The following is a 17,368-nucleotide window of genomic DNA, read 5'->3' on the forward strand; positions in this document are numbered from 1 at the left end:
CAGGAAAGTCTGAGCTAAACCAGCTCTGCTCCGAGGAGCAGAAGCTATTATAGTATCAGTAAAAAAGTAGAAATATGAGGCAACTCGCCAATGGATCAGAAGCTAGAACCTGTCTGTGAGACAGACACATATCTCTCTTATGCATGCAGGTGTAGTTACACTACCGTTCTAAATGTGAGAGCTGTACTCCATTGTTGGCTTTACCTCAGCTTTGTAAAGTATGACTACTTATTAGGGGATGAACTACATTGTGATCTTGAAAACAAAAGACCAATCTATGGGATGCGGTCCTAATGAAGGTTGTACTTTTGTGAGGAGAGATTCTTGGCGATTGTAATGCCCAACACCTGGTGTGATTTTGAGTGCTCTGAGTTCTGCTCATTGTTAAGAGGAAACCTGGTGTGATAATGATTTCTTTACAGTCGTGGCCAAACGTTTAGAACGTAAGTCTGAAAATTAGAATTTTTGTATTTGATGCCCAAAGTCATATTTTGATTTGAAATATATTGTTACTACTTACAGTGTTATGGTGGTATCTATAAAAATTATTACATTGTACATATTTGAATCGAATTGTACTTAAGCATAACAATTTTAATCATATAAAAAAAGTTCCAAACTTTTGGCCACGACTGCATATATGAGCAGCGTTTGTGTTTCTTTGCTTTTAAGAGACGCAAGAATGTTATATTTCCATTAGAGGATGCTTTCAAGACTTTTTTCTTGTCTTGGTATGGGTTTTGTGTGTGGTGTCTGGGTTGCGAGTGGCTGGTGAATGGCTAAAAATGTTAGGGAGAAATGAAGGCTAGTATAAGCTGGATAAGAATTGGTGTTAAGCTGGATAAGAATTTGTTAGTAAGTTATTGATAGCCTTGGGGAAACCCTGGAATTGATAGAAAGGGGAATCAAAAGAGCTCCGTCAACACATGCGATAGTAGTTCGATCTGATAGGGAAATTTTATTACAAGACATGCAGTTTCGGATGGGAGATTTACATATCAGACCTGGTCAAAGGTTTTTATGTTATCGCGGGTGGCAATATTATTTTCAAAAACGCTTTCAAAGCAAGAGCCTACTGCTGAGTGACTGAAGGGAGTACGTCGCCAATCTAGTTGACCTAGCTTTACAGAAACCCTACTGTGATCATCAAGATGGGCGAGAGATGATTCAAGGTTTTAGAGGCTTTTACTCATTAATAGATGTCTTTATTACCTTAGAAATATTAAAGGTGAGTTCGTTTGGGCGATATTTGGGTATCACTGAAGCATGTTTCCAAAGATCAGGAGAGAGGCAGAACTTCAAGAGTTTGATAAAGATAATAGCTAATTCTGGCGAACAATGTTTGAAGGTAATGGAAAAAAATACAACCATGTTGATTTGACGTGACTAGAGGTGCTTTAGCACTTGCCTGAGTATGCGAGATAGTGGATGAAGAAGAGTGTAAAAGAAGAGAATTGGAGCAAACTTGCCAAGAGTATTTTGTATGGAACTGGTTGCAAAGCAAGCAGCGAAGGTGGAAGCTTTCTTTGTGAGGGTGTTACTCATAGAACCATGGTTGAGAAAAAGGTCTCTGCAATGTTGGAAATCTTTCTGGCAAAGATCAAAAGGATTGGCTACTGATGGAAAGGCGGGCTATCTCGAGGTCTACACGATGCATGACGTTATCTTTCCCGATTCGAATAGTGGTCTTGCAAGCATTGTGTAATTGGTAAACGTCACCCAGTTTGATGGGGTGAGTGAGTTTTTATCAGTCGTTGCAAATCCTGCCTGTTGCTAGAATAGCTTCAACACAACTATGAGGGATTAGAAGCATTGATTTTTCTTGTGTGAATATGAGCAGAGACATGCCCAAAAGATAGTATCATTCACCTACCTAACTGCTTTGGGTGAGTCAGAAAAGAAACGTATGCTGCCAGCAGTCGTTGGCATAAAACTGGAGGAACTCCGACCTCTCGATTGACTTGAAGTATTTGCTATTAAAGTAATCTTTCCGTATCATTATTTTACTTATTTGCTATCTAGTTTTGTAAATTCACATAGCTTCTGGTTGAGAATATTATAGCTAAAGCATGTTAATGGAACATCTGGAGTAATAACGCTTATTATCTTATTTTGCTCTGTTTTGTGTACTCAGCTAATGCGCCCGAATGTTTGTTGTACTTTGTGTAGCTCTTATTGTAAGTCTGCATTTTATTAATTTTTATATTTATTTTCTTTATTTAACATATTAGTAGTTGTTATAAATACTCTTCTTTTCAATGTTATTTTGATACATTTTTCATAACATGTACTGTGATGTGGAAATTGATGATTTGTATAATGTAGGGTATTTAAGTTATAGGTGTATATTTTGGAGGGCTTGAAGTTCTTTTGATAGCGATTAAAACGGTGTCATTCTACCTGTGCAATTTAGATATCGTTTCTGGTCCTGTTAATAAATTATTAAATATTTTTGCTAATACTTTGTGTCTGTTTTCCGCGAGAACTTTAGAATTTATTCATTTCCCTGAGCTTTACATTCGTATATATTTTTTGTCACACTGGAGCTACTTATTGTGTTACTGCTCGACGCAATTTTCCCGGTGTTCATGTGTTTTGAACATTTACGCCTGTAGCAATATCTTCACTCACCACCATCCTCCTCCTCCTCCACTTCCCTCTGTTTCCTTCCCTCCTCCTATTTCACATTTTCTTTCTACTTCTTTTACTATTCATACTGTTTCGATTTCTTTTTTTTTTCTTTTTCATTCTGTTCTTGATAAAGTTGTTTTTGATTGGGATTGAACTATTTGTTGTGTTCAAAATGTTGTTGCTTTGCATGATAGAATATGTTTGTGATTTAGAGAGCATTCTTTGCTTTCAAGTACTTTTGTATTAAAAAATTTTTCCACATATTTCTTCTCGGGATTTTGTAATTGATTTTGTAAAGACTTTATTTTCAATGAGATACTTTTATTTTCAGTGATAGGTTTCTATGTTGTATACTTGAATTAATATGTTACTATATAAGTGGCTGTTGCTTTCCTTGCTTTTTATCTTTATGTCCGCTCTGATCAATCTTACCTATGAAAAAGATGCTTTTCAGCAGTACTCAGCCTGTTTTTTTTTTATTTCTAAGAGGTTGTTATCTTGTCTCACATTACCCAATGTGCCATTTTTTGTGAGACAAGACTATATTGGAGGGAGACTTGGCTGCTATTTCTAGCAGATTGAAAAACCTCACAGTAGCTGTATTGTTGGTTTGTTCTTGTATGAGTTGTTCATAAAGCGAGTAATGAAATAGAAACCGATAAAATATTGGGATTTATAAAATAGACTATACTAATTGTGCCTATTCTAGAAATTACTATTATTATTATTCAGTAGTATTATTTTTATAACGTACTTTCACTGCACTACCGAGATCAGCTCTGTGTGCCTTGGGTATGTGCTGTGGTTTGCCGTGATGCTCTGATGGTTACTGTACTGGAAGTGTCTTACGTAAGATGTGTGCGGTGCCTAGCAGTGCTATTTTCTGTATGTGATATATATATATATTAGTCTTGGTTTTTGTTATGTATTTGTCTGAATATTTTTTTATCATACCTAATGCATCCACTATGATAGGAATTGTTTCTGCTTTTAGGCTCCACATTCAAGTTACCTCTATTTCCAGGTTTTTGCATTTTGAAAGTTTCTCCATTTGTTTTAGAGAAGCGTTGTCATCTGCTGGTATTGATATATCAATGAGAAAACATATTTTTTATTCATGATCTCTGACAACTATATCTGGTCTATTGGTCTTAATTTCTCTATCTGTGTGTATTGGCATATCCCATAGTATTGTTGTTCTCTCATTCTCTCTCTAACCTTTTCTAGCGTGTGCCTATACCATCTTTTTTCTGTTGTTATTCCATAGTGTTGGCATAGCTTCCAGTGTATGTTGGTCTCAACTCTGATGTGTCTGTGAATATATTCCTTCTTAGCCACGACTGGGCAGCCGGAGAAAATATGAATTATTGTTTCTTCTCCATCTCCACATATTCTGCAGTTACTTGTTATATTTCTTTTCATTATGTTTTTGGTAATTTCTGGTGGGGAGGGCTTTGGTCTTGTGGTGCAATTAAAAATCCTTCAGTCTCTGTTTTCAGTCCTGATCTTCTCAGCCATTGTTTGGATTTTTCTTTGCCTATTTCTTTTGCGTCTAGTTTAATCCAGTATTTGCCATGAAGGAGCTTGTCTTGCCATCGTTTTATCATGATACGTTACTGTTCCAGTTTTAGTTTGGATTGCAGTTATTCTACAGCTTTTGATGTTTTTTCTTTTTCTTCATAGTTATTATGACTTCTTTTTGGTATTTATCAGCTTTTTTGTACTTATTATTATTATTATTGTTATTATTATTATTATTATTATTATTATTATTATTATTATTATTATTATTATTATTATTATTATTATTATTATTGTTATTATTATTGTTGTTGTTGTTGTTGTTGTTATTATTATTATTATTATTATTATTCTATGTTTAACTTTTGCTTTATGTTTGTACAAGTTGGCTCCAAGTCTCACCCAGAGACCTCAAGAGACAACAGGTTGGAAGTTCACGTTGTTGTTATGCCTAGTGTGCCATATATTTGGGGTTTTTTTTTGGTGTTGTACTGAATGTCTAATAAATAAATTTTTAAAAAAAGTTTGTTTTAAACCTTGGGATTACATAGAGAGTATTTTGCGTAGGATATGAGCAGTTCCCATGAGCACTATCTTTTGAATTTCTGCCATTTTGGGGTTTCCTGATTATTATTAATATTATTATTATTATTATTATTATTATTATTATTATTATTATTATTATTATTATTATCGTTTTTGTTGCTGGTGTTGTGAGAACGCGTGCCCTAGTGATGTTGCATTCACCATTGTGAGATCGGGGTTTCAGTTCATAGACCGGGTTGTGCGTTGCGTTCTTGAGCAAAACACTCCATCTCACATCGCTCTACGATCACCTCGACAACTTACGCATGGCACACCGTGCACCTGTTCGGGCAAAGTCAATTTGATTGAGGTTGTGAGCTAATGTACAGCAAATACATTTGATTACTATAAACAAAATCATTTGTGCAGGTCTTTCGGCAAGAGCTGAGCACTAATATGCCGTTTTCGACATTATTGTTGTTGCTGTTGCTGCTGCTACTGCTGCTGTTACTACTGATATTGTTGTTGTTGTTGTTGTTGTTAGGTCATTTGTTCGATCCGGGTTTCGGAATTTTATATTGATCTATAAGGCGGTGAGCTAGCAGAATGGTCAACATGCCGGACAAAGTGTTCGGTGGAATTTCCTCTATCTTTATGTTATGCTTTCAAAATTATGACGAGGTTGAATTTGCCTTTATTCTTTCAGGGTCGTTAAAATGGGTACTAGTTGAGTACTGGAACTGATTTAATCGATTAGCACCTCCCCCCCATCAAATGTCAGGCTTTGTGCTAATTTATTTTTAATTTTTTATGCGCCCTTTTCAAGCCTAGCCAGGCTCATGGGCCCGGTTTCCCGGTTTCTGTGGCGTATGTGTTTCCCCCAGCAGTCCATCGTAGCGTTTCTCAAGAAACAGGAAGAAACAGTGAGAGAAAGTGTGGCGAAAGAGTACAACAGGGGTCGTCACCACCCCCTGCCGGAGCCTCGTGGGGCCTTTAGGTGTTTTTGCTCAATAAACACGCACAACGCCCGGTCTGGGAATCGAAAACGCGATCCTCCGACCGCGAGTCAGCTGCCCTAACCGCTGGGCTATTGCGCCTCCCTTTGTGCTAATAAAAGAAGAAAAAAAAGATATTATGAATCTTTTACGTGCGACTTTAGTTAGCAGAGGTACTATGTTGAAGTTTGACAACATCTAATTTCTTCAAACCTTCAGAATCTTTCTTAAGATTCACGCAGAACACATGATGGTACTTTTCAACAAATTGGCAATGTGTGTCTCAATTTTAGTATACTTCAGCTTCTTAGATAACAGTTAGGCTATTGCACCAGTTACCACAAGAACAATTGCCACATTTGTCTTCCCCACTCTTTTCATTTCTCTATCATCATGTAGTATTATAGAGATTATGATCAGACAGTCTATTTTTTTGTCCTCTACAATCATACCTAGTTTTCTTGCTTCAGAGGTGTTATCAGTCTTTATGAAGAAACACCATAAATCTTATAATTGCAATTTACCATTACAACCTCTGGCTTGTATTCATACCACTTTTCTGTCACTTTGAATAATCACATTCAGCTAACACCCCAAAGCACTCTTTAACTAACAATAATACCTAAACTTATATTCCTCTTGTGCTAGCTTACGGCATTCGCATTAGTGCAGATCTGTAGAATTGTCAGAGGATCAGATAAAATGCTTAAAAGCATTTAAGTTCGGCTCCTTAAATTCTAAGTTAAAATTCCACTGAGGTCAATTTTCATTCTTTTGGGATTGACAATATAAAGTACCAGTGAAATATCGGAGTCAATATAATCAACCAATCCTCTCCACTCAAAATCGCCGACCTTATGCCAAAATTATAAACGATCATTATTACTCTTTTACTTGTTTCAGTCATTTGACTGCGGCCATGCTGGAGCACCGCCTTTAGTCGAACAAATCGACCCCAGGACTTATTCTTTGTAAGCCTAATACTTATTCTATCAGTCTCTTTTGCCGAACCGCTAAGTTACGGGGACGCAAACACACCAGCATCGGTCGTCAAGCGATGTTGCAGGGACAAATACAAACACACAAACACACACACACACATATACATATATATACATATATACGACGGGCTTGTTCCAGTTTTCGTCTACCAAATCCACTCACAAGGCTTTGGTCTGCCCGAGGCTGTAGTAGAAGACACTTGCTCAAGGTGGCACGCAATGGGACTGAACCCGGAACCATGTGGTTGGTAAGCAAGCTACTTATCTCACAGCCACTCCTGCACCTATTGTTTATAATATTGGCACAAGGTCTGCGATTTCTGTTATTGTTAATAGCTGTTACAGTTATTGCTGTTTTTAATGTGTATGTGTGTGTGCCGCATCTGTTTCATAAATGTTTTTAATCTTTCAGAACAGCTGATACAGTTATGAAGCTCTATTAAAAGAAGCAAAAATGGAATCAGAGAAAGTCCCCGAAATTAATTTAACACTCAACATTACTGCTCAATATCTGGAAGAATATTCGTTCAACTGCACCCAGAACCTACGTAATGTCCACTATTTTTACCGGGTATGCCAATAATATTCAAAACACTTTTATTTATAAGAAAATCACTGATGATACCCAACATTTTCCTGTTGTTGTTGTTGCTGTTATTACTTCTATCATTGTTGTTATTGTCACTGTTGTTGCTGTTGTTGCTGTTCTTTCTTTAGTATGCCGTATAGTGCCTCACACATACACCAATACTCGCCTCATCATCCACCCCAACAAACACTGTATCCTTCCATTTCACCACCTTTTAACCAGTTCATCTTCCGCTTCCTCATACAACACACACGCAAAACAACCAGTGGGAAGGGAAATTTGTAGGTTCCTGTGTGTTAATGCTTTTATTTTTTGTTTTTGTGTTGGAGGGGAGTGGGAAGGATTGGTGTATGCAGGAAGAGGGTGAGACAAAGAGGGTGTGGGTGGGGTTCTGTGCGTATTGGACTAAACTTATTCTTTCTCCTTTTTCTTTTCCCATTCTTTCTCTGCCACTACTTCCACTCCTACTGGTAACATTGTTTATTCCTTTTGTTCTTCCTGGGATTTCTCCTGAGGTTTCTCCTGGGGCTCTACCGCTTGTGGTCGTTCAGTCTCTTTGGTCAGTGGAGGACATTTCGCCCTAATATGGCCCTTCAGACCACATTTAAAGCAGTGAGGGATTCTGTCTTCCACCGTGACACTCATTATCGTGTCGTTCCCCGTTATAATCTCCATCATGTCCTCTATGGTCTCGTTCGACCCCTGAATAATCCATATTCAGAGTCTGACCCTTCCAATGAACACTTTTTGTAGCCTGGAGCACCGCTATCTTATCCTCATTACCAAATAGGACAGCGGCTGCTATCCAGGCCACATCCATCTCCGGTGGAACTCCTTCCACCCTAAACTAGACGCTCTCCGTCCCAGGTAAGTGGGCAGAAGTATTGTTTCTTCGTTCCTTATTGTGATCGCTGAATGTTTCTTAGTCGTTGTTTCATCCTTAAACCAGACTTCCACCTCTCCGTACTTCGCTCCTCTGACAAGATACACTATCTCTTGCCAGATTGGCCTCAGAGCCTTCTCTACTTGTTCACTCGTCATATTGTCTACTTTTCCAGCCTTCACCGAGTGTATTTTATACATCACTGTTCTTTTCTTCATTTTACTAATCGTTTCTTGCGGGGGATGGGGATTTTTGTGTTTACCAATTTCTATCTCAACATTATCTTCAGAACCTTTTGCGACGTCTGCAAAATTCCTTTTCCTTGTCTCCAATTGCTTATCTATTTCCTTGACTGTTCTTAGCAGTTCCTCCTCAGACGTCGACACTTTAAAACGAGTAATTTATACATACATCTGGCACAAGCCAATACACTTGACAAAGGAAGAGTCCACTTGATAAATGTCAAATAAACGAACATATTCACCTGCTGTGTAGAGTAATACAACGCTCCACCTAACAGGTTCAAATCCAGCAAAATTACAACAGCTGTTATAGTTATTATTGCTGATCAATACCTGATGAGTGACATTTAGCTGGTGGAAACTTTGGAGCTTAAGTATTTTTGCTCAATAAACACTCACAATGCCCGGTCTGGGAATCGAAACCACGCTCTTACGACCGCGAGTCCGCTGCCCTAACCACTGGGCCATTGCGCCTCCACTATTGCTGCTGTTGCTGTTGTTGTTTCAGCTGTTACCACTGTTGTTGTTTTTGTTGTTGTTGTTTTCTTTTTCTTCTTTTCCTCCTCCTCCTCCTCCTCCTCCTCCTTCTTCTTCTTCTTCTTCTTCTTCTTCTTCTTCTTCTCCGTTTGTCAGTGTCACTTGAAATCCTTCCGGTGAACTTCCGGTATTTAATGTGGCTGAAGCCGTCTCGAGTTTTAAAACAATAAAATCACTGCTTCTCTAAGTCGGTTGAAACACTTTTGTGAATATAAATGTAAATGTTTGGCCTTTTTTAGCTGTTAGAGTTACGGTTGTGGTTAAATGAATGCTACAAAGATCCTTCATTTGTCTGAAAAAAATATGCGTAGGTTATTGATGATCGAGTGAAAAAACAGCAATGGAATTACCAATAACAAGGTGATAATACGTTTTGAATCGAGGAAATTTTAATACATCCTCTGGTTTCGCTGTAAAATAATTTATGATTAAATTCCAAATAACCGTGGGCAAGTTCTTTCCTTTGCAACTTTTCAATTACAGTACATTAAACTTTTTGAAAAAGAGGATGATGATGACAGTGATGATGATGAGGATGGTGATGATGCTGATGATGATGATTTTGATGATGATCGTAGATGATGGTAGTGACGATGATGATGATGACGACGATGACGACAACGGCGATCATGATCATGGCATCTAGATGTAGTTAACTGCTTGATTGCACTTATAAAATGTCATTAGTACCACAGCGCTTGTGTTATATCTCAAGAGAGAGAGAACGCGCGCGCGCACGCGCACACATACACACACACACATTCACGCACACAATATGACTTCAATACTCATGAACAATGCACAACTAAAATCATGAGAATGTCATTCCTTGTGTACGGATGTGGGAGCAGGGACATCTTTCATATTCTAGTCGTCTGAATAATGAACGACTCGTATTGGATGAAAGTATATTCCATATATGGTAGCAAGCATACACAATATAATTTTTTCTTCTATAGACCCAAGGTCTGAAATTTGGGGGGAAGAGGGTTAATCGATTACATCGACCGCAGTGCGTAACTGGTAGTTATTTCATTGAACCCGAAAGGATGAAAGGTAAAGACAACCCCGGTGGAATTTGAACTCAGAACGTAAAGACGGATGAAATGCGCTAAGTATTTTGCCCGGCTGCTAACAATTATTTCTTTATTGCCCACAACGTGCTAAACACAGAGGGGGACAAACAAGGACAGACAAAGGGATTAAGTCGATTATATCGACCCCAGTGTGTAACTGGTATTTATATAATCGACCCTGAAAGGATGAAAGGCAAATTTGAACTCAGAACGTAACGGCAGACGAAATACCTATTTCTTTACTACCCACAAGGGGCCAAACACAGAGAAGACAAACGGATTAAGTCGATTATATCGACCCCAGTGCGTAACTGGCACTTTTTTAATCGACCCCGAAAGGATGAAAGGCAAAGTCGACCTCGGCAGAATTTGAACTCAGAACGTAGCGGCAGACGAAATACCGCTAAGCATTTCGCCCGGCATGCTAACGATTCTGCCAGCTCGCCGCCTTATACACACAATATAATGAACACGCGTCTAGTCTATGTAACCACTTCCTTTTGCAAGTATAATACAAAAACAGTTATGTTTGCGGGCAAACAGTCAGCTGTCACTATAAAAATTATATTTACATAACTTAAGAGACTACCTGTGATATCAGTGCCACCCCCTTTCTTGTTATCACATTGAATATCATGATGATGAAAATTATAAAAAAATGATGTTGATGAAGATGACTTCGATGACGATAACTATGACAACAGCGATGACCATGATGAGACGATAATAGAATAAAAACAGTAATGAAGGGAAGCAAAATAACAGTATAATTTGATACTATAATAAAATAATGGTAAAAATATTTTGTGAGATGATGAAAAGAAGCCCCTATCAATTTCGCCTTGCAATATTATAAAATATCACGAATCAATAGACATATTCACAATTTAGTGTATTATTACGTGGCACTTATATCACGTAATGTAAAGAACCACATTTCATATTATGAAACGATTTACAGAAAATGTTATGCTTGCTTGTCACTTAGGATATATTTATTAAACATGTTTGGAAAAAAAATTAGTTGAAATTAATCAACAAATATGTGGCATGGATATCACAGCATGGTTGAAAACTTAAATGTTTCCAAATATACATACGAGGGTGTGCCGAAAAGTTCCTGGCTTTGGGTAAAATAATACAGGAGGATCAGTTAATTATGATTTTATTCAACCTATTCCCCTGCCAGACTCACACAACGCTGCTTCAGTAAACCCTGTAAAAGAACTCGGAAGGTTGGCCCTCCAGCCAGGCCTTTCCCAATACCCTTAAAGCAGGAACTTTTCAGTACCTGCTGCTTCTTTATGTAGTAAGGTGTCGAATTAGTAAAGTTGTTGAGTGTGGAGTAGAATGCCACACTGTATTTGTCTGTCCGTGCTCTGAGTTCAAATCCCGCCAAAATCAACTTTGCTTTCATCCTTGAAGTGTTAGAAAAAATAACACTTCAAAGTGATGGATTTGTAAAACCGAGAGAGTATGGCCTTCAAGTGAAGCCTTTGTTTTGGACAACACTGGTGGCATGAAGAGAGAAAACATGCAGAGTCAAGTACAGGTCTTTCACAAAAAAACCTAAGCCAGGTTTGCGCATGCAGGTGCATATAGATGGGCAATCCTAATCGACGAAGATCCTAGAATAGAACATTTTGTAATAATAAGATTAGTTTATAGCAGTGAAAGCATGGCAATAAAAGAGGTACATCCGAGGTGGGTTTGAAATTAATCCTACTTTTATTTACAAGTTCGTACAGCTGCACACATGCATATAGATTCATATACATCTGTTAACCACTTTCTTTTTGTATGTATGTACGTATGCATGTACATATATATGCATATACATATATATATATATATATATATTATATATATATATATATATATATATATATATATATAATATATATATATAATATATATATATATATATATATATATATATATATAGATATATATATATATAATATATATATATATAGATATATATATATATATTATATATATATATATGTGTGTGTGTGTGTGTGTGGTGTGTGTGTGTGTGTGTGTGTGTGTGTATGTGTGTGTAATAAAACTAGAAAGATTATGAGGCAAGAGGAGAAAACAAACAAATAATACATGAAATCAGATAAGACGCATGGGCGAAAAAGCGTAGAAATGCACAGTGGAACAACAACAACAACAATGGATGAATGTACACAATGAAAGTAAACACACCAGCGAAAGAAACAGGCGGGAATCTAACATTTCGACTTGAATCCTTGAAGGAAAAGGAATAAGTGAATCACGAGAATAGAAAATTGAATGATATCGAATGACATCCGTTTAAATTTAGTGTTCAATGGAAGATGCATCCAGCCTACATATAGTTCTTTCTAGCTCAACACATGATTTAGATTACAATACTCAACGTCTACACTTATTCAAATCGAAATTTCGCTTGAAACAAATACAGAGAGAATCGCGTAGAGCACCGCTAACACGTTCATTAGACACGTAAAAGCTATTCACAGAAACAGAATACTCGCCGACGTCATACTTGGTCAATATAAAGAAGCATTACTAGTTTACAAATAGTATATTAGAATTAACATAGGTTGTGAGTTCCTGGGTCTTGAATCAGTTCATGTCTAATTAGGAATTTGTTGAACTCCAAAGAACGCAAAAATGTACATTTAGCATCGTAGGTTACCCATAAAATTCACCAATTGATTACTTCCACAATCAAAGAAAAAATATTCCAGGCAACGAAAGATTGTCTAAGTGGTCAACGGATATGCTAGAAATAGCTGCTAAGTCTCCTCAAATCACATCCTACTGCCTTGTAAAATTTTTTGATATGCAAAAAGACAGGATAGACATGGCCAGATTGCCTTTCATCATAGGGTTGATTTATCAAGTTTGAGTTGGGGCTGAACAACAACAACAACAACAACAACACCTCAGTCTCCCCACAAAACTACTCTTCTAACATCCAACTTTAATCTTTGCCAGTTATCATTACTTATTAATATTGTTTTGTTATTTTTAATCTTTACAGACTGGTCAGTTGGTGTTTCTGTTCTTGCTGTTATGTTTCATTACAAGCGGAAACTTAATCCTGTTAGGAGCTGTGACACTATCCCGAGCTGAGAAACGATCCAGAATGAATTTTTTCATAATGCACTTAGCCATTGCAGGTATGTTGGACAAAAATAATGGAAACACCTTAACATTTCAAACAAATTTATTTTAATATGGAGTAGGGCCACCTTTGGCTGTAATCAAACTTGAATTCTACGAAGTATGGACTCGTACAAAGTTTGAACTGTTTCCAAAGGAATTTTTGTCCATTCTTCAGCTAAAACAGTCTCCTGTTCTTGTAGTGATGGTGGTGGAGGATATCCACACCTTACTTGTTTTTTTATAAAATGCTCCATAAATGTTCAATAATATTGAAATCTGGTGACTGTCGTGGCCAGATAAGATTTTCAACTTCACTAGAATGCTCCTCGTGCCATTCATTGAGCTGGCGGATTTCCAAGATATACCCCCCACCCAGATCATTACAGATCCTCCTCCATGTTTAACAGTTGGAAGAAGGAAGTCTGGGTGAAATGCTTCTTTTGGTTGTCTCTACATGTATACTCGGTCAGTGGTTAGAATTAAGGTAAAGAATGACTCGTCCGAGAAAGTAACATTCTTCCATTACTCTAGGGACCAATTCTGTAGGTTTTTACTCCGCTGTAAACGCTTTGCAACGTTTGTTTTTGAAAGTAGTGGTTTTCTGATTGCAGCCCTCCCGTGAAATCCGGCTTTGTTCAGCTCCCGGTGAACAGTTTTTGTAGAAACTGGGTTCTCGAGGTGGTCATTAAGCTCTGCAGTAATTTTTGGGAGCTGTACTTTTGTGATCCTTTCTAACAATTCGTGTTGTCGTTTACGTATAATCCATATGCTGAGAATTTTCCCTCCTTTTGATTTTCATACTGTAGGAGAGAGCAATAGAAGAAACGAAAATGAAATGATCTGTGAATGTACATAATACTATATTACTGATAATGTTAAGAATACGAAGACGCTCATTACTGTAATCAACTTTAATCTGCCACGTACCGTAACGTCTGGAGGTGGCAACATCATAGTGTGGGGATGCTTCTCTGCAAATGGTACTGGCAATTTACATGTGATAGATGGTAGAATGAATGCAGAGATGTACCAAAATATTTTGAACAATAATTTATGGGACTCTGTAGAAAAGCTCCAGCTTTGTGAAGGTGGGTTTTACAACAGGATAACGACCCAAAGCACACTGCGAAGTCTACCAAAAAAATGGATTGTCGATCACAATATAAAATTATTAGAATGACCAAGCCAGTCACCTGACTTGAACCCCATTGAAAATTTGTAGCGTTATTTGAAAATTAAAATTCATTCAAGAGCCCCAACGTGCATTCCAGATTTGAAAAAAATTTGTCAAGGAGAATGGGAAAATATTCCTAAAGAAACATGCGAGTCATTGATTAAGAACTACAAGAAGAGATTGGTTGAAGTGGAACTGAATAATGATTATGCTACGAAGCATTAAATCAGAATTATCAGTTATTTATGTTCTGTACGAATACTTTTTTCTGTACGAATACTTATATATATGGGGTCACACACACACATATATATGTATGCATATATATTCATACACACACATACACATAGAAATATTCTTTGCTGAAAATCAAGATTAATAGCGCTTTCTTACACTAATTGGATCTGCAGACGACATTTTTCGTTATAATTAAAAAAAATTTCTTTTTGGAGCGTCACATCCATATCAAATAAAGAAAGGGAACTTTCTTTGTAATATGATAACAATATATCGTGAAGTAATTATATACTACATATTTAATCAAAAATCTTGTACACCGTCTCTTTTTTTATTAGACGGTGGACTGGTGGATAGGCGGTGGACTGGTGGTGGACTGGTGGTGGACTGGTGGATAGATATTGGACTGGTATAATCGCTAGAGAGTGAAAATGCTTTGCTGTATTTAGTTGTGGCCCTTGCAGTATGAAATTAAATTCTACCGAGGTCAGATTTGGCTTTCATCCGTCCGGGGTGTTTAAAATAAGGTACAAGTCCTGGTATCGATTTGATATTTTGAGAATGCAGCTTAAATGTAAAAGAAAATATAATTGGAGACTTAAAACTACAATTCAGAAATATTAAATTTCTAAATATCTCATAGAGATATGTACGGTGGTGGGGCGATATAATAGTTGTATACTGTCAATTTAACGTGACAGTAGGGGATTACATCACCGCTGTTTAGCCGACAGGAAGCGTTCGATGCTTCCTAGGGCTAAACAGCGGTGCTGTAATACCCTACTGTCACGTTAAATTGACAGTATACAACTATTATAAACTACAATTATGTTATAATTCATCGTTTGGATAAATGTAAGTGGGGGTATGTGGCGCTTTTGTGTATGTGTGCTGAGCCCCATGGAAAACATGGCACGTATTGTCGCCTCCGCATCAGGGACGCTGCTGTTTCTACACAAACAAATATTCTAGACCACTATCTAACTCGCCTAACACGCACAACATTTCAGCCACGTACATTCTGTCACCTATGTCTGCTTCTTATCACTATTGCAGTGAGCCATGTTCTTCTGAACGAACCAACTGTACACCATTTCCATCCAGGTCCATCCGACATTTTCGTATACTTTTTACGTGCCACGCATACCGTGTCTACTACTACTACTACTACTACTACTACTAATACTACTACTACCACCACCACCACCACCACCACTACTACTACTACTACTGTTATTATTCATGGAATGCACGAATGTTTTACATTCGGAATCAATGTCTATGATACAGGGTCACAACCAGTTTCCTTAGATACCAAGGACCTTTCATACAATCCGTGCTTGTTCCCAATAGAGAAGATTTCTAGATCAATGCTACTCTTGTAGTCACGCCAGTCATAATAAAGGAGCTGTTAAGTCTTGGTAACTGTGCCTAGGTCACCTATAACAACTGGGACTGCCAAAGGACCACAGGAACTTATGTGTATAATGGATTCCTCTTTCTCATTACATATTTTGAACTTTGAACTTTTCGCAGGTTTATTTATTTTTGCTTTAATGATTTTCCTCCGTAGCCGCTGGCTTTGAGCAGCCATTAGGAGTTCTTCCGTTTCTTTCTTAGGGTCTCCAGTCTTCAGCCACAGCCAAGACACATCTGCTGCGATGTCCTGCGTTTCTCTGAGATGCTGACCATCTAGTCCTTTCTCCCAGATGATGTCTCTTTCTCGCTCCTGCTATCCTTTTTCTTGTATTTCGTTGCCGTCTTTGTAGCTGTTTTTCTCCTCTCGACTAGCAGACGAAATCAATTTTTCTGGATTGCTTCTCATTCACCCTTGTATCTCTCCTTTTGCCATCTCTATACAGTATTCTATTAATACCAGACCTCTTCCCCTCCTATTGTAGGCATAATCTATCGACACTGTCTCTGGATGTAACGATCTGTACAGAGACATTATCTTTCTGGTCTTACAATCTATGTCCCTTAGTTCTTCCTTAGTCCAGTTCAGGAAAGCAGCAGAATATATTATTGGAGAGATCCTCCATGTGTTTACTGCAGTGATGCTTTCCCCTCCTTTCATTTTCGTGCTTAGCACCCTTTTTACTCTCCTGAGATAAACGTCGATATTTGATAATTTTTACTGCATCACCTGCTACACTTCTGTGTTGCCGAGGTACGTGCAGCATTATGTGTTTTTGCTGCTGTAGAGGAAGTACAAACTCTTCCCGGTATTAAATTACATCAGTTTGTTTTGTTATGGGCTTTAGCCCGAGCCTTTTGTTGTATTAGTGTTTGCATTGTGTGTTGTGTGTGCAATGCGAGTTATGTTCTTCTGTTGGGTATCCGACCTGCAGAGTACATGTTGTGGGGTTTCTTTATTTACTGTATAAATTGTGTCGTGTTCGTGGATTGTTATATTTATGTTGTACTATTTAATTGATAGTATCTTGCATAGGATGCGGGCTGTTCTTTGCAGGGCTATTCTCTGGTTAGTGTGTATTGAAGCCCATGTAGAGCTTCTAGGCTTTTGTTCATACGTCTTTTTGATCGTACCCAATGCTCCAATTATTACTGTTATTGTTTTCGCCTTCATGTCCCAATCTTCAATACTTCAGTTTCAAGATTCTTGTACTTTGATAATTTTTCCACTTCCTTTTGAGTAATATTTTGGTCAGAAGGGACTGCGAGGTCAATTAGGAAGCAGGTTTTTTTCCAATCCTTGTCTATGTCTGGGCGATTAGCTTTGATTTCTTTGTCAATTTGAACGGACATGTCCCAGATGATTGTGGCTTGGTTAT

General features: G+C 37.6%; 1 protein-coding gene across 2 annotated transcripts in view; it reads left to right on the forward strand.

Moving 5' to 3' along the window:
• Positions 1–17,368, forward strand: part of LOC115226896 (cardioacceleratory peptide receptor-like) — a 161,799-nt gene that overhangs the window by 94,247 nt on the left and 50,184 nt on the right. For both annotated transcript variants that reach the window (XM_036500476.1, XM_036500477.1), the window contains exons 2-3: positions 7,086–7,244; positions 13,038–13,176. In XM_036500476.1, the coding sequence (XP_036356369.1) occupies positions 7,128–7,244; positions 13,038–13,176 (256 nt within the window). In that variant the 5' untranslated portion in view covers positions 7,086–7,127. The remainder of the gene's footprint in view (positions 1–7,085; positions 7,245–13,037; positions 13,177–17,368) is intronic.

This window comes from Octopus sinensis, linkage group LG2, assembly GCF_006345805.1.
Source record: "Octopus sinensis linkage group LG2, ASM634580v1, whole genome shotgun sequence".
In the NCBI taxonomy this organism is placed as follows: Eukaryota; Metazoa; Mollusca; class Cephalopoda; order Octopoda; family Octopodidae; genus Octopus; species Octopus sinensis.